At 37.5% G+C, this 18,831-nt stretch overlaps 1 protein-coding gene across 5 annotated transcripts; it reads left to right on the top strand.

Moving 5' to 3' along the window:
• Nucleotides 1–14,138: 14,138 nt before the first annotated feature.
• Nucleotides 14,139–17,955, top strand: LOC125150494 (E3 ubiquitin-protein ligase Topors-like). Of its 5 annotated transcripts, none has more exons than XM_047830445.1 (3): nucleotides 14,149–14,190; nucleotides 14,685–14,815; nucleotides 15,605–17,955. In XM_047830445.1, exon 3 carries the CDS (start codon nucleotides 15,609–15,611, stop codon nucleotides 17,781–17,783), a length of 2,175 nt encoding a protein of 724 aa, XP_047686401.1. In that variant the 5' UTR covers nucleotides 14,149–14,190; nucleotides 14,685–14,815; nucleotides 15,605–15,608; the 3' UTR covers nucleotides 17,784–17,955. The 5 variants fall into 5 exon arrangements, with proteins under 5 accessions (XP_047686402.1, XP_047686401.1, XP_047686398.1 ...); XM_047830442.1 differs by having other exon boundaries at nucleotides 15,354–17,955; XM_047830444.1 differs by having other exon boundaries at nucleotides 14,172–14,190; nucleotides 14,772–14,815; nucleotides 15,354–17,955.
• Nucleotides 17,956–18,831: the final 876 nt, after the last annotated feature.

Below are 18,831 nucleotides of genomic sequence, written 5' to 3'. Positions count from 1 at the left end.
TAGTTAATAACAAACATAAAAGAGTGAATTGATTATAATATAACAATAGTAGGGGACTTTAACACCCAGCTTACATCTAAACAGTAAAGCAATAAGGAAACAATAGCTTTGAACAACATACTGGAACAGTTGGATGTAACAGATATATTTAAATCATTCTATCCTAAAGCAGCAGAATACACATTATTTTTAAGTGCCCGTGGAACATTCTCCAGAATAGATCTAGAATATTAGCCCACAAAACCTGCTTCAACAAATTCAAGATTGAAGTCATACCATGCATCTTTTCTGATTATGATTTTATGAAACTAGAAGTCAACCACAAGAAAAAATCTGGACAGAACACAAATACATGGAGGTTAAATGACATGTTACTAAACAATGAATGGATCAACTGGTAAATAAAAGAAGAAACCAAAAAGAACGTGGAAATAAATGAATATGAAAACACAATGGTCCAAAACATTTGGGATACAGCAAAAGCAGTTCTAAGAGGAAAGTGTATAGCAATTCAGGCCTACATCAAAAAGCAAGACAAACTCTCAAATAAAAAACCTAACCTTACACCTAAAGGAGCTAAAAAGAACAACAAATAAAACCTAAAACCAGCAGAAGGAAGGAAATGATAAAGTTTAGAGCAGAAATAAATGAGATAGAAACTAGAAAAACAATATAATTGATCAATAAAACCAGGAGCTGGTTCTGAGAAAAAAGTCAATAACATTGATAAACTTCTAGCCAGACTTATCAAGAAAAAAAAAGGACTCAAATAAATAAGATCACAAATTAGATAGGAGAAATAACAACCAACACCACAGAAATATAAACAATTGTAAGAGAATATTATGAACACTATATGGCAACGAACTGGACACCTAGAACAAAGGGATAAATTTCTAGAAACATAAAATTTCAGTTTATAACTACCAAAAGTGAAACAACAAGTGAAAATTTGAACAGACTGATAACTAGCAAAGAAATTAAATCCAGTAATCAAAAAATTTCCAACAAACAAGTCTAGGACCAGATGGCTTCACAGGTGAATTCTACTAAACATTTAAAGAAGAGTTAATGAGGGTTGATGGAGGATAGGTGGGTGGGGGATGGACTAGATGGGTGATGGGCATTAAGGAGGGCACTTATGATGAGAGTGGGTGTTGTATGTAAGTGATGAATCACTGAATTCTACTTATGAAACCAATATTACACTGTATGTTAACTAACTAGAATTTAAGTAAAAATTTGAAAAGAAAAATATAAAGGAGAGTTAAAACATATTCTTCTCAAACTATTCCAAAAAATAGAAAAAGAAGGAAAACTTCCAAATTCATTCTATGAGGCCAGCATTATCCTGATACCAAAACAGGATAAAGACACCACTAAAAAGAGAACTACAGGCCAATATCCCTGAGAACATGGTTGCAAAAATTCTCAACAAAATACAAGCAAACTGAATCTAACAATACATTAAAAAAAATCATTTACCATGCTCAAGTGGGATTTAATCCTGTGTTGCGAGTGTGGTTCAATATTCACAAATCAATCAGTGTGACACATCACATCAATAAGCAAAAGGATAAGAGCCATATGATCATTTCAATAGATAAAGAAACAGCATTTGACAGAGTACAACGATTCATGATAAAAACCCTCAACAAAGTAGGTTTAGAGGGAACATATCTCAACATAATGAAGGCCATATGAAGAGCTAACATCATCTACAATAGGGAAAAAAAGAGACCTTTTCCCCTACGGTCAGAAAAAAGACAAGGATGTCCATTCAAACCAGTTTTTTTTGTCAAATTTTTAATATTTATTTATTTTTGAAAGATGGGGCAAGCAGGGGAGGGGCAGAGAGAGAGGGAAACACAGAGCACAGCACAGAGCCTAATTCCGGCTTGAATTCACAAGCCATGAGATCATGAGCTGAGGCTCAGTCAGACCTGAGCCACCCAGGCACCCCGTATTCTCATCAGTTTTATTCAACATAGTACTAGAAGCCCTAGCCACAGCAATCAGACAATAAAAAGAAATAAAACCTCATCCAAATCAACAAGGAAGAAGTAAAATTTTGCTATTTGCAGATGACACAATACTATATCCAGAAAACTTGAAATATCCACCAAACAAACAAACCTGCCAAAACTGATGAATGAATTCAGTAAAGTCAGAATACAAAATCAATGTACAGAAATCTGCTGCCTTTCTATATACCAATATGAAGCAGCAGAAAGAGAAATTTTTAAACATCCCATTTACAAATGTGTCAGAAATAGATACCTAGGAATAAACTTAACCAAAGAAGTCAAATATCTGTACTCTAGGAACTATAAAACACTGATGAAAGAAATTGAAGATGACACAAAAAAATGGAAAGACATTTCATACTCATGAACTGGAAGAACAAATATTGTTAAAATATCTATACTACCCAAAGCAATCTACACATTTAATGCAATCACTATCAAAATACCATCAGCATTTTACACAATTATGTAAACAATCAACAAAACTAAAAGGCAGCCTGCTGAATGGAAGAAGGTACTTACAAATAGCATATTTAATAAAAGGTTAGTATCTACAGTGTATAAAGAACTGAGAAAACTAACACCCCCAAATAACTGAATTAAAAAATAGGCAGAAGTCACGGATATTTTCCAAAAGGAGACATACAGATAGCCAACAGACACATTAAAAGATGTTCATCATCACTTACTATCAGGAAAATGCAAATAAAAACAACAATGAGATATCTCACCTGTCAGAATGACTAAAATCAAGAATACAAGAAACAACAAGTGTGGCAGAGGATGAGGAGAAATAGGAACTCTCTTGCACTGTTGGTGGGAATGCAAACTGGGGCAGCCACTGTGTAAAACAGTATGGAGTTTCTTCAAAATGTTAAAAATAGAACTTCTTTATGATCCAGCAATCGCACTACTTGTTATTTACCAAAAGAATAAAAAACACTAATTCATAGCAGCATTATTTATAATAGCCAAGATATGAAAGAAGTCCAAGTGGTTTTTTGCAAGATGGCGGCTTAGGAGGACGCTGGGCTCACCGCACGTCCTGCTGATCACTTAGATTCCATCTACACCTGCCTAAATAACCCAGAAAACCGCCAGAGGATTAGCAGAACGGAGTCGCCGGAGCCAAACGAAGACGAGAGGCCCACGGAAGAGGGTAGGAAGGGCAGCAGGCGGTGCGCGCTCCACGGACTGGTGGGAGGGAGCCGGGGCGGAGGGGCAGCTCACCGGCCAAACAGAGCCCCTGAGTCTGGCTTGCAAGCAAAGGGGCCTGACGGACTGTGTTCCCACAACAAGCGCGACTTAGCTTCTGAGAGGTCATAAGTTAACAGCTCTGCTCGGAAAGTGGGAAGGCTGGAGGACAAAGGGAGGGAGAGCTGCTGAGCCCCCTGACAACAGAGCTCAGTCTGGTGGGGAACAAAGGCGCTCGCCAGCACCATCTCCCCCGCCCATCCCCCAGCCAAAATCCCAAAGAGAACCCGTTCCTGCCAGGGAACTTGCTCGCTCCGCGCAAACACCCAACTCTGCGCTTCTGCGGAGCCAAACCTCCGGCAGCGGATCTGACTCCCTCCCGCTGCCACAGGGCCCCTCCTGAAGTGGATCACCTAAGGAGAAGCGATCTAAGCCTGCCCCTCCTGCCCCCGTGCACCTTGCCTACCCACCCCAGCTAATACGCCAGATCCCCAGCATCACAAGCCTGGCAGGGTGCAAGTAGCCCAGACGAGCCACACCACCCCACAGTGAATCCCGCCCCTAGGAGAGGGGAAGAGAAGGCACACACCAGTCTGACTGTGGCCCCAGCGGTGGGCTGGGGGCAGACATCAGGTCGGACTGCGGCCCCACCCACCACCTCCAGTTATACACCACAGCACAGGGGAAGTGCCCTGCAGGTCCTCACCACGCCAGGGACTAGCCAAAATGACCAAGCAGAAGAATTCCCCTCAGAAGAATCTCCAGGAAAGAACAACAGCTAATGAGCTGATCAAAAAGGACTTAAATAATATAACAGAAAGTGAATTCAGAATAATAGTCATAAAATTAATCACTGGGCTTGAAAACAGTATACAGGACAGCAGAGAATCTCTTGCTACAGAGATCAAGGGACTAAGGAACAGTCACGAGGAGCTGAAAAACGCATTAAACGAAATGTATAACAAAATGGAAACCACCACAGCTCGGCTTGAAGAGGCAGAGGAGAGAATAGAAGATAAAGTTATGGAAAAAGCTCACCGGTCCTAGAAGATAAAGTTATGGAAAAAGAGGAAGCTGAGAAAAAGAGAGATAAAAAAATCCAGGAGTATGAGGGGAAAATTAGAGAACTAAGTGATACACTAAAAAGAAATAATATACGCATAATTGGTATCCCAGAGGAGGAAGAGAGAGGGAAAGGTGCTGAAGGGGTACTTGAAGAAATCACAGCTGAGAACTTCCCTGAACTGGGGAAGGAAAAAGGCATTGAAATCCAAGAGGCACAGAGAACTCCCTTCAGATGTCACTTGAAAAGATATTCTGCATGACATATCATAGTGAAACTGGCAAAATACAAGGATAAAGAGAAAATTCTGAAAGCAGCAAGGGGTAAACGTGCCCTCACATATAAAGGGAGACCTATAAGACTCGTGACTGATCTCTCTTTTGAAACTTGGCAGGCCAGAAAGAATTGGCACGAGATTTTCAGGGTGCTAGACAGAAAAAATATGCAGCCAAGAATCCTTTATCCAGCAAGTCTGTCATTTAGAATAGAAGGAGAGATAAAGGTCTTCCCAAACAAACAAAAACTGAAGGAATTCGTCACCACTAAACCAGCCCTACAAGAGATCCTAAGGGGGACCCTGTGAGACAAAGTCCCAGAGACATCACTACAAGCATAAAACATACAGACATCACAATGACTCTAAACCCGTATCTTTCTATAATAACACTGAATGTAAATGGATTAAATGCGCCAACCAAAAGACATAGGGTATCAGAATGGATAAAAAAACAAGACCCACCTATTTGCTGTCTACAAGAGACTCATTTTAGACCTGAGGACACCTTTAGATTGAGAGTGAGAGGATGGAGAACTATTAATCATGCGACTGGAAGCCAAAAGAAAGCTGGAGTAGCCATACTTATATCAGACAAACTAGACTTTAAATTAAAGGCTGTAACAAGAGATGAAGAAGGACATTATATAATAGTTACAGGGTCTATCCATCAGGAAGAGCTAACAATTATAAATGTCTATGCGCCGAATACCGGAGCCCCCAAATATATAAAACAATTACTCATAAACATAAGCAACCTTATTGAGAAGAATGTGGTAATTGCAGGGGACTTTAACACCCCACTTACAGAAATGGATAGATCATCTAGACACACGGTCAATAAAGAAACAAGGGCCCTGAATGAGACATTGGATCAGATGGACTTGACAGATATATTTAGAACTCTGCATCCCAAAGCAACAGAATATACTTTCTTCTCGAGTGCACATGGAACATTCTCCAAGATAGATCATATACTGGGTCACAAAACAGCCCTTCATAAGTTTACAAGAATTGAAATTATACCATGCTTACTTTCAGACTACAATGCTATGAAGCTTGAAATCAACCACAGGAAAAAGTCTGGAAAACCTCCAAAAGCATGGAGGTTAAAGAACACCCTACTAACGAATGAGTGGGTCAACCAGGCAATTAGAGAAGAAATTAAAAAATATATGGAAACAAACGAAAATGAAAATACAACAATCCAAACGCTTTGGGACGCAGCAAAGGCAGTCCTGAGAGGAAAATACATTGCCATCCAGGCCTATCTCAAGAAACAAGAAAAATCCCAAATACAAAATCCAACAGCACACCTAAAGGAACTAGAAGCAGAACAGCAAAGGCAGCCTAAACCCAGCAGAAGAAGAGAAATAATAAAGATCAGAGCAGAAATAAACAATATAGAATCTAAAAAAAATGTAGAGCAGATCAACGAAACCAAGAGTTGGTTTTTTGAAAAAATAAACAAAATTGACAAACCTCTAGCCAGGCTTCTCAAAAAGAAAAGGGAGATGACCCAAAGAGATAAAATCATGAATGAAAATGGAATTATTACAACCAATCCCTCAGAGATACAAACAATTATCAGGGAATACTATGAAAAATTATATGCCAACAAATTGGACAACCTGGAAGAAATGGACAAATTCCTGAACACCCACACTCTTCCAAAACTCAATCAGGAGGACATAGAAAGCTTGAACAGACCCATAACCAGCGAAGAAATTGAATCGGTTATCAAAAATCTCCCAACAAATAAGAGTCCAGGACCAGATGGCTTCCCAGGGGAGTTCTACCAGACGTTTCAAGCAGAGATAATACCTATCCTTCTCAAGCTATTCCAAGAAATAGAAAGGGAAGGAAAACTTCCAGACTCATTCTATGAAGCCAGTATTACTTTGATTCCTAAACCAGACAGAGACCCAGTCAAAAAAGAGAACTACAGGCCAATATCCCTGATGAATATGGATGCAAAAATTCTCAATAAGATACTAGCAAATCGAATTCAACGGCATATAAAAAGAATTATTCACCATGATCAAGTGGGATTCATTCCTGGGATGCAGGACTGGTTCAACATTCGCAAATCAATCAACGTGATACATCACATTAACAAAAAAAAAGAGAAGAACCATATGATCCTGTCAATCGATGCAGAAAAGGCCTTCGACAAAATCCAGCACCCTTTCTTAATAAAAACCCTTGAGAAAGTCGGGATAGAAGGAACATACTTAAACATCATCAAAGCCATTTATGAAAAGCCCACAGCTAACATCATCCTCAACGGGGAAAAACTGAGAGCTTTTTCCCTGAGATCAGGAACACGACAGGGATGCCCACTCTCACCGCTGCTGTTTAACATAGTGCTGGAAGTTCTAGCATCAGCGATCAGACAACAAAAGGAAATCAAAGGCATCAAAATTGGCAAAGACGAAGTCAAGCTTTCGCTTTTTGCAGATGACATGATATTATACATGGAAAATCCGATAGACTCCACCAAAAGTCTGCTAGAACTGATACAGGAATTCAGCAAAGTTGCAGGATACAAAATCAATGTACAGAAATCAGTTGCATTCTTATACACTAACAATGAAGCAACAGAAAGACAAATAAAGAAACTGATCCCATTCACAATTGCACCAAGAAGCATAAAATACCTAGGAATAAATCTAACCAAAGATGTAAAGGATCTGTATGCTGAAAACTATAGAAAGCTTATGAAGGAAATTGAAGAAGATTTAAAGAAATGGAAAGACATTCCCTGCTCATGGATTGGAAAAATAAATATTGTCAAAATGTCAATACTACCCAAAGCTATCTACACATTCAATGCAATCCCAATCAAAATTGCACCAGCATTCTTCTTGAAACTAGAACAAGCAATCCTAAAATTCATATGGAACCACAAAAGGCCCCGAATAGCCAAAGGAATTTTGAAGAAGAAGACCAAAGCAGGAGGCATCACAATCTCAGACGTTAGACTCTACTACACACCTGTCATCATCAAGACAGCATGGTATTGGCACAAAAACAGACACATAGACCAATGGAATAGAATAGAAACCCCAGAACTAGACCCACAAACGTATGGCCAACTCATCTTTGACAAAGCAGGAAAGAACATCCAATGGAAAAAAGACAGCCTCTTTAACAAATGGTGCTGGGAGAACTGGACAGCAACATGCAGAAGGTTGAAACTAGACCACTTTCTCACACCATTCACAAAAATAAACTCAAAATGGATAAAGGACCTGAATGTGAGACAGGAAACCATCAAAACCTTAGAGGAGAAAGCAGGAAAAGACCTCTCTGACCTCAGCCGTAGCAATCTCTTACTCGACACATCCCCAAGGGGGATTAAAAGCAAAAGTGAATTACTGGGACCTTATGAAGAGAAAAAGCTTCTGCACAGCCAAGGAAACAACCAACAAAACTAAAAGGCAACCAACGGAATGGGAAAAGATATTCGCAAATGACATATCGGACAAAGGGCTAGTATCCAAAATCTATAAAGAGCTCACCAAACTCCACACCCGAAAAACAAATAACCCAGTGAAGAAATGGGCAGAAAACATGAATAGACACTTCTCTAAAGAAGACATCCGGATGGCCAACAGGCACATGAAAAGATGTTCAGCGTCGCTCCTTATCAGGGAAATACAAATCAAAACCACACTCAGGTATCACCTCACACCAGTCAGAGTGGCCAAAATGAACAAATCAGGAGACTATAGATGCTGGCGAGGATGTGGAGAAACGGGAACCCTCTTGCACTGTTGGTGGGAATGCAAATTGGTGCAGCCGCTCTGGAAAGCAGTGTGGAGGTTCCTCAGAAAATTAAAAATAGACCTACCGTATGACCCAGCAATAGCACTGCTAGGAATTTATCCAAGGGATACAGGAGTACTGATGCATAGGGGCACTTGTACCCCAATGTTCATAGCAGCACTCTCAACAATAGCCAAATTATGAAAAGAGCCTAAATGTCCATCAACTGATGAATGGATAAAGAAATGGTGGTTTATATACACAATGGAATATTACGTGGCAATGAGAAAAAATGAAATATGGCCTTTTGTAGCAACGTGGATGGAACTGGAGAGTGTGATGCTAAGTGAAATAAGCCATACAGAGAAAGACAGATACCATATGTTTTCACTCTTATGTGGATCCTGAGAAACTTAACAGGAACCCATGGGGGAGGGGAAGGAAAAAAAAAAAAAAAGAGGTTAGAATGGGAGAGAGCCAAAGCATAAGAGACTGTTAAAAACTGAGAACAAACTGAGGGTTGATGGGGGGTGGGAGGGAGGAGAGTGTGGGTGATGGGTATTGAGGAGGGCACCTTTTGGGATGAGCACTGGGTGTTGTATGGAAACCAATTTGTCAATAAATTTCATTAAAAAAATAAATAAATAAAATAATTACATGTTACTATTTATTAGAAAAAAAAAAAAAGCAGTCCAAGTGCCCACTGATTGATGAATGGATAAAGAAGATGTGGTATACACCCACAATGGAATGCTACTCAGCCATAAAAAATGAAATTTTGCCCTTTTCAATAACATGAATGGAACTAGAGAATATAATGTTAAGCAAGTAAGCCAGAGAAAGACAAATGCAATATTATTTCACTCACAGTGAAATTTAAGAAACAAAACAAATGAGCAAAGGGAAAGAGAGAGAGAGAGAAATAGACTTTTAATTATAGAGAACGAACCAATTGTTCCAGAGGGGAGTAGGGTAGGAGGTTGGGTTAAATTGGTGATAGGAATTAAGTAGTTTCCTTTTTGTGATGACCACTTAGTGATGTATGGAATTGTTGAATCACTATATTTGCACCTAAAACTAATATAACACTATATGTTAACTAACTGGAATTAAAAAATTAAAAATTAAAAATAAAAAATACTATTCACATTGGAGTCCTTAAAAAGATGTTCAATGAGTTAATGTTTAAAAATATTTAGTACTGCCTCTGTATCATTAGACAATGTCGGACATGACAATATTCTCTTTTGAAGAGAGATAAGCTAAGAAGTATATTTTGTATATATTATAATTTATCTTCCTTTAAAACCAGGAAAGTAAACTTATAATAAATTCTGATTTAGACATACTTAAAAGATTGAAACTTAAGGGGTACCTGGGTGGCTCAGTGGGTTGAGGTCATGATCTTGGTTTGTTAGTTTGAGTCCTGTATTGGACTCATTGCTGTCAGTGCAAAACCTGCTTCAGATCCTCTGTCCTCCCCCCTTTCTGCCCCTCCTCTGCTCATTCTCGCTCTCTCAAAAATAAATAAACACTTAAAAAATATTGAAACTTAAGATGTTTTAATATACACACAAAAAAGGGTCAGTTCTCCAACACATGAACCTAATAACAGAGTATCAAAATACATGAAACAAAAATTTATAGGAAGGTGAAAAAAAGAAATACACTATTATAGGTAGGTACTTTAATACCACCATTGTTTAGGTAATTGATGATGAAAAATCAGGCAGAAAATCAGTAAGTATACTGTTGACCTGAACCACACTATCAATCAACTTGATCTAATTGACATTTATAGAATACTTCATCCAACAATAACAGAATACACATTCTTCTCAAGTTCAGATGGAATGTTCACCAAGAGAGACTACACTCTGGCTTGTAAAATGCACCTTAACAAATTTAAAAGAAAAGAAATCATACAAATTGTGCTGTCAGACCACAATGGAATTAAACAAGAAATCAGTAACAGAAAGACAGGTGGGCAATTTCCAGATATGTGGCAAATGAGGACCATAAGGGACACAAAACTATAACAAAATCACTCAAAATTTTTACTCACTGTTCCTTTTGTGTGTTGGTGAAGGGAATGCCTTGGAGAAAGATCTGTTCTACTGTTAGATACAAAGAGGAAAAAAGTAATGAATTTTCATTACTCTCCCAGTGAATTAAGAAAATTAAGTTAGAATTCTGTTGTATGTCACTTAGAAGTTGACTTTGTCCACAAATGTAGTCAATCTTTATTATTTGTAGATTCTGTATTTGTGAGTTTGCCTACTGTCTAAAATATGTAACTCCAAAATCAATGTTCACAGTGTTTTCATGGTCATTCATAGATATGGGCAGAGCAGTAGGAAATTTGAGTTACTCAACTCACACATTCTCAGCTAAGGGCAAACAAAATGATGCTCTGCCTTCTTGCTTCAGCTTTCATACTACAAACAAGTTTCCTTTTCACAGTTTATTTAGTGCCATTTTTTGTGCTTTTTGGGGGGCAATTTTGCTTTTTAAAATGACCTCCAAGCATACCACTGAAACAATGTCTAGTTTTCCTAATTGCAAGAAAACTGTAATATGCCTTATGAAGAAAATACATGTGTTAGATTAGCATCATTCAGGCATGAGTTACAATGCTGTTGGCCCTGAGTTCAATGCTAATGAATCAACTATATATATCTTTTTTTAACGTTTTATTTATTTTTGAGATAGGGAGAGACAGAACATGAACAGGGGAGGGTCAGAGAGAGGGAGACACAGAATCTGAAACAGGCTCCAGGCTCTGCGCTGTCAGCACAGATCCCGACGCGGGGCTTGAACTCATGGACCGCGAGATCATGACCTGAGCCAAAGTCCAACGCTTAACCGACTGAGCCACCCAGGCGCCCCCATATATATCTTTAAACAGACATAAGATTATGTACTATTCTGTTGATAAAAATGTGACTAGAGGCCCAAAGGAATCTAACCCTATATTTCCCATGGGAGAAATGGTTCAAACTTTGCTAATTCAGTGTTTGTGATGACTTTATAAACCATAAGTACCTCAAATAATGAGAGTTGACTGTAAGTACAAGTTTTGATATCTACTCTATAGTAGACACTGAACTTTGTGTTATTCAACAAATACATATGAGTTCGTTCAATGTGCCAGACTTGTTCTAAGTAATGAGGGGACAGTAGTGTAGTAAACCAAAGACCTCAGCCTTCTTTATTTATGGAGCTTATATTCTAGTAAAGCAGAGAGGAAATAGACATATAAATGTATAATATGTTCATTATGGTAAGTGCTATGAAGTAAGCTTCCATGCTCTAGAATGTAGATTATGCAAATAAAACTCAGGGAAGCTGAGTTGCTTATGAAAAATCTAAAGTGATGCAAAATTCAAGCTCAGCTCTTGTGGCTTCAAAAACTATGCTGTTTCAATTAATTTACACTTGATCCTTCTCATGAATGTATGTACTAGAGTGCACTTCTTTGTAAGAGAACTGCATCTAGCTCCTGTGAAGAAGACCCTATCTCAAAAGATAATAAATTTATACTTGAGAGCAGTTTTCAACATAGGGACCAATTTTGCCTCCCTACAGAACATTTGATAATCTTGAGACATTTTTGATTGTCCTACTTGGGTAGGGAGTGATTCTGGCATCTAGCGGGGAGAGATCAGGAATAGTACTTAACATTCTACAGAATAGAACAAAGAATTGTCTGGCCAATAGTAGTTAGATGGAGAAACTGGAACTTAGAAAGAGCTAGACAAGCAACACTTTCAAGTGGCTAGCTCATGACTCATGTGGGAAAATAAAAGATCTTATATCTTGCTTTTCTCATGATCAGATTTAATGTGCAGCATCATAGGGGAGAAAAATTTACCACCCTAAAATGTGTCTCTTTGGCATTGGAATTATTTTAGGCTAATTTAAAAAAAAACCCAGAAAACTAAGTTTTTCTTTTTGGCCTCCTTTCTAATTGCTTGAAAGAATTTAGAGAGAGGACCTATTCCAGGCGGGAGCTATCACCAGGGATAACTATAGTATAATGTGAACTAGTTATGGTAGACAGGGAGGAACCTAGCAAGGCCCATTTTGACCAAGGTCCTCACTATGTCCCATTGTTTCTGGATGGCCCAGCAAACATTTGTTTACCCAACAGTTATTCCTTACATTCTTTCCGTGAATTGCGTTCCTTCATTTTGAAGCCCCAGACTGCTACCCCTATTCCTGAGTCCAGAATAATATACATACCTCATCTTACCTGTTTTTGGAATCTCTGTGTATGTGGATCCCCTGTATGTACATTATTAAATTTGATTTTCTTTTGTTAATGTTTGATGTCAATTTAATTCTTAGACCAGCCAGAAGAAGCTTAAAGGGTAAAATAAAAATTTTACTCCCCAACAGCATTATCCTACCATTGTCAATTTAATATCTTTCTAAATCTAAAATACTCTCACTATAGATGCCAATGTATCCCTTTCCCAACAATCTTCCTTTCCAAGCTGTTTGAGAATCCTCGGTATGTATTTAGGAACTGAGGAGGTAAAAATAAGAAGAAAAGGAAAGGGAGACATTGATGGCAGAATAATGGAGAGATAGATTAAAATATAAACATCAAAAAAGAAACTTGAATGCCTCTCTATTATGGTCTTCCTTCTTCCCTTACCCCTTATGCTTCATTTAGTTCTTCTCTCTTCCTTTCAACAGGTAATTATTATTTTCTTCTTTTACTGTGCAAAGCATGATGTGTAGATGAGATTATCTTTTGAGGAAATTTTGTTACTAATAAGTGTTATATTTTACAAAGTACTTTTCACATCTATTATTTCATTTGAATCTTTCTATAAACCTTATTTTATAGACAAGTAAAGACTTTTATAGACAAATAAAGACTCAGGGAACATATGTGAACTTGTCCACAGTAATAGTAGAACAAGAACTCGTCTGTAGTGTTCTTTCATCTAGATAATTCTGACATAGATACGAGGATTATGAGGCTATGGGGTTCTTTATTGCCCTACACTTATCAGAGTATCAGAAATGGTATTTATTTTGGATTAAAACATCACACAAAACATGTTTTAAAAAGGTGAGATACTGTCTTGGGAATATGTAATGAAATCTACTCAAAATAACACTAAAATGAGGGTTCTGTTGAACTGCTATTAGGTATCAAGCACTAACACAAAGTAGCTCATTAAGACCCTCAGATGTCTCATGAGCTAAATTGTTTTTATCCTATATCTGAGAGAAGAAAAAAAATTTTTTGAGTGACCTTCCAGTTGTGTTGCCTGTATTAACTGGTAGTTTTTACGAATTAAAGGTTCCCCCCTAATAATACATTTTCATAATTTTGGTCCCAAAATTTTGTACACAAACAACCAAAATGTTGGTTAATCACATTGCAAACATGCTAATAGTTTATTTGCATCTTGCATTTAAAGGGAAAGGGACCACTTTCTGACTAAATAATTGAAATCTAAATATTAATATAAGACAGGTATCTATTCTTTTGAAGAATTTATTCATTAAGAAAACCTATATTCCACTTACTGCTCCTACTCTCTTCTGAGTCAGACCACTCATTACAGTGTTGGCTCTGATTAGAAAATATATTAGAAAATTAAAGATTTCTTGGCAATCTCTAAGTCATGGATCTGAGACCGATCTTATTCAGGGCTTTCATCTTAATTTCACTTGGGACATTTCTGGGAAATATAAGATGCCAATCTCTATGGAAAATTTGGAGCTGTCTCTCCCTAGTCCACAGCAGAATTTGCCTAGTGTTCTAAATTCTGTCTCTAAGGCAAACAAAACAGCAGCTAAGCCTCAGTGAGTGTGGACACCTCCAGATCCTCCAGGAGGTAAATCTGCTAAATAATGTAATTTCTGCTATTTTTGCTTTTCAAGATCAATGAAGACTTAGTGAAAGCATTATATTCGGAAAGCATAGCTTGAAGCCTTATGAGAAAGGATGAGAGTTATGTACACCCTGTGTACTCATTTTCTGATTCTCTTAGGAGCCAAATTTGCTCCCTGTTATTTCTGTCGATTCATGCTTAAATGGCTTATTTCTTGGTTTTTAGTGATTTTTGGTTGTGAACTCATTTAGGGGAAATTTGTCATGAGACATGTAAGTTGTACTCCTACAGGGAGAATGTGTGTTTTCCTCTGCCAGTTGCTTGGCATCACTACCATCTTTAAAATAAATCATCTCTTTGAGGTTTGTAGGAAAACTTATTGTTTGAATTTAGTCTGCAGACATACTTAATTATTTCTTGTTATAAAATCTCAGCTAAAATGTCCTGCTGACTCTCATGGGGGTACTCTTTTTTTTTTTTCTAACTCACCTTCTCAGTAAGAATGTAGACAGATTTATGCAGAGGCTTCCTATTAGACATTCACCTTTGGACAGAATCCATTCTTTGTCTTCTGTCATCTGTAGCTCTCAGTTTCGACCACCAGAATTGAAACTCAAGGACACCATGGGTACGTATGTGGGGTCAGAACTCACTTCCCTCTCTGGATTCCTATTTTTATTTATTTATTTTGCCTCTCAGAATTTTACTAATTTCCTCAACTTAGATGTATTTATGGTTATATATTAGATATATCAACTTAGATATACTTATGGTCAGCTATATTTACAATTAATGGCTTACATTATTTTATTATTCTTAGTGAGACAGTTTTTCAAGGTTCACAATACTGCCAGAAATGATTACTCTCTAAGATTTTATAAAAGTCTAAAATACTTCTAAACATTTTCATTTAACAATAGATTCAGCCGTATTCTCATATTAGTACTTATGAGTTTAACTTTTTTAAATGGCTACATAATACTATGGATAAAACAGTATTTATTTAACAACTTTCCTATTAATGGATATTTGTTATTTTTAGTTTTTGTTATTGGTCAACATGTATATATTTGCAGATTGTATATCTAGATTAAATCTCTAGTTATAATTGCCATTAAAAAATATAATACTTAAATTTTGATATTTATTTCCAACTTGCTTTTCAGCATGCAACAATTTGAGTGAGAAAGAAAAAGTCAGTGTGCCTTAATCCTCATTGCCTTTCCATGTTGGGTTTTATTGAGCATATTATTACTAATTTCAAGGAATAGTTTGTTTCTTAACCTTGTTCTAGAATTTATTCCATGGAGAGACAAACCATATTACAGAAATATTTTTAATAGGCATTTTTCATGCCAAATGAGGAATTGATTTGAACCAATTTTTCTCATATACAACTGAAATATAATCTTTTCAGGACAATGCCATTTGATTTCTCATCTGACTGTGATTGTCCTAACTGCTTGGAGAGTACTCAGAATGAGTCTGATTGGAATCCTTGTTTCAGCAAGAGTAGTAATGACTCTTTTTACTCAAGATCAAGAAAAAAATCCGTGTTTTGTTCTGGTGTGCATTGCTTTGCTTCTCAGTGTTGTTCCACCAGGCCAGAGAATGACACCAAAGACTCAGGGTTTCTTCCCTCAGAGGAGGAAAGCTCTGTGGAGTCTTCTCAAAGCAATCATCTCGGTCTGAACCCTGAGGGCATTACAAGGAAAATCAGACCATTCAGAGAATTGACTGTCCAAGAATTACTGAGGGAGTTTGGGGATAGCGGGAAGTTCCAGCCAAACTCCATGTCCGTAGGCCACTTTAGAGATCAAGTGGTAATGAAGTTCAGAAGAGCTTTGTATTATTCTGGAATTTGGGTGACACATGTCCAAGGCCACAGACTTGAAAAGCACTTATCAGCTAATTATTTCAAGAGAAACCCTGGTTGTCTACACCGACTGGTCCCCTGGCTGAAACGGGAATTAACAGCTGTTTATGGAGACTATGGCTATACAGTGAAGAATATTCTAGCCACCATTCTCCAACACATGACAGAATATGATCTGGACAGTGAGTCTTTCATTCATCTCCTGGAACCTTATCTACAACAACACACCCACCATTTCCTGCATGAGTTTATCAGTTTTGTTCATTCACCTTATAACATGGAGACCTATGACCAACGAGCCATCTATCAATGTCCTTCTGTTTCACCAAGGGTAAATAAGAAGTCCATAGCATCAGCTTCTGTTTTGCCTTTGTCTAAGGATCAGGCTCTACTGGCATCTCAACACAGAAACACCCGGGGCCAATGGAATAATGAGCAGAAGCCTCTGTCAGGCTTGAGACAGTTTCCAAATGGTAACTCTTCCTTGAAGAAATCGGAAATCCCACTACTCCATCAAAAAACAGCAAGCAAAATCCATGCTTGGGTTGAAGACAAACCAGAATCAGGTGATCACAAAGGTACAACTTCTACTAACAATATAATCTTGGATTGCCCTACACCAAGGGAAAGGGGCCCAGGCTTACTGAATTGCAAAAAAAAAGTTCAAGAGAGGAAAATGGAAGGGATAAAGTTGCTTTCTGGTAATGTCCAGGATCTGGGAAAGAGTGACACAACCGCACATACCTTCAGTTCCCTGGAAATTTTTAATCAGGGGCAGTCATGTCAGTGCAGTCTAAAAGAAGGAAGGATTTTGAGCCCGGACCAGCAGATCAATTTCCAGGAAAAAGAAGCAGAAAAGAATAAACACTCAGATTCACCACCAAAGATTTTTCAAAGAAGATTGCCCAGAGAAAGATCCTTGTTATGTTACAAATCCAGAAAAAGGGACCCCTCTTGGAGTTGCATTTCAGAAACTGCCCTTTCTTCTAAGAGAAATAGTAGGAAGCTGAGATCTTTCAAAAAGAAGAGGTTGAAGGGCAAACAGTCCTCCCAATTTACAGAAGCTGGTTCACATTTCAGTAGAAGAGTCCAAAGACAATCACAGTCCAATACTCACAGATCCAAATCTTGGTGTGTTGGGCTTACAAAGAGATCTTTAAGCAGAGAATCAAGTAATCCCTCTCTGAAAGGAAGTAACAGAAGTGAATGCTCCACTCAAAATATATGCTGTGTGTGCTCAAAAGTGAAGAATGTGCATAGTTATGAATCAAACTATGGGAGAGCATCTTCAACCACAGTTCAACATGTGAAATTTCCTTCAACTGCTGGGAAGAGACCCAAGTGTTCTTCTAAATGTGAGAGTACTTCTGAAGCTGAAAGCCCCTGTAACAGTTTCATATGCCTACAGATTGAGAAACACAGGTCTCCAAGTAAACAAGAGATGAAGCAAAAAACTGCATTTCCTAGAGCTGGCAAAACTAGAGCAGTTACACACAGAAAAAACAAATGCCAGTGTCCAGATATAAGAACCACAAAGGAAGTCAGTGAAGTGAGGGATCTGAATGATATAAGGCAAAGGAGTAGTCTTTCTGAGTGTGCACCTTCTTGCAGGAAGCCAATCCAAAAGAAAAAGAATTCAAGCCTTCAGAAATGTCACCTGGCCATGAATGAACGTAAAGGAGACAAAGTATTAGAAACAGATGGGTGCAAATTGTTTTGAAAGGCAAATCAGTCTATTCAACTAGCCACCAAGAATCTTTGAAAATATGAATATAATCTGGAAAAGATTCTTCCCATCACTTTGTAACTGGAACTAAAAGCCTGATGAATTAAATTTAAGGCTTTCTATAGAGAAAAATGCATATTATTAAATTGGCCATATATCTAAATATTATTTCAGTCTTTTTTTTCTCATGAACTGAATTCTTAAAATATTTAGCTTATATTTTAGTTTCCAGATTTAACTATGAAGATTATCTGCCAAAAGCTGCAAACACCACAAAGACTATACTAATGATGGGAGTATATATTACTTAACACAAGGTATGCATGTTAAGTATTACCAAACACAAGTGTTATTTTTTAAAGATACCTATGTATCTTTTTCATTTTTAAAGAAATATATATGTATATATATTTTAAGTGTTACATACATATATATAACACTTAAAATATATATACATATATATATATGTATATATATACATATTCCAAACCTAATGCATTTTGCAATTCATAGAAAATAAGGAGAAATGGTCACTATCTTAAGACACAGTCATTGCCTTCAAGAATCTCACCATCTAGTTATAAAAACAGCTACAAATAAAAAGAAAAAAATAAACATCTTTGGGATACTTGGCACTACCTTCCTATTTTCCTACCCTGAAAACTGTGCCTTCATTATCTTCATTTAAGGCTGCCATATGATGGGTAGCTGATTCCCTACCCATTGTAAACTGGTCCAGTAATGGTAACTATACCAAAGCCAAGCTAATCATAGTATTTTTGCCCCTCTGGCCACACAATTGATGAGTCCAGTGGTGGTCAAGTCATAGTACTCCCTTGAGATTTTTCAATTGGTTCTGATGAAGAGAGTTATTCTTCTCCCCTCCCAGTGGCAGATAGTAAAAGCTTTAAAGCTTGGGTTGCTATTAAGAACTATATTTCTCAATTTGTGAAGATAACCAGTTTGAACTAAGAGTAGAAAGCTAACAAAGGAAAGCAAGACAAGTCATGAGGAGAGAGTCTTGGAGTCAGGAACTGGATCT

The sequence above is a fragment of the Prionailurus viverrinus genome, chromosome D4, assembly GCF_022837055.1.
Source record: "Prionailurus viverrinus isolate Anna chromosome D4, UM_Priviv_1.0, whole genome shotgun sequence".
In the NCBI taxonomy this organism is placed as follows: domain Eukaryota; kingdom Metazoa; phylum Chordata; class Mammalia; order Carnivora; family Felidae; genus Prionailurus; species Prionailurus viverrinus.
Note: the sequence above shows the minus strand (reverse complement) of the source record. Positions and strands in the feature narration are given on the sequence as shown.

Bases quoted from the DNA above. Each gene is read 5' to 3' on its own strand.
- LOC125150494 (XM_047830446.1), top strand. From the start codon at position 15,609: ATGCCATTTGATTTCTCATCTGACTGTGATTGTCCTAACTGCTTGGAG.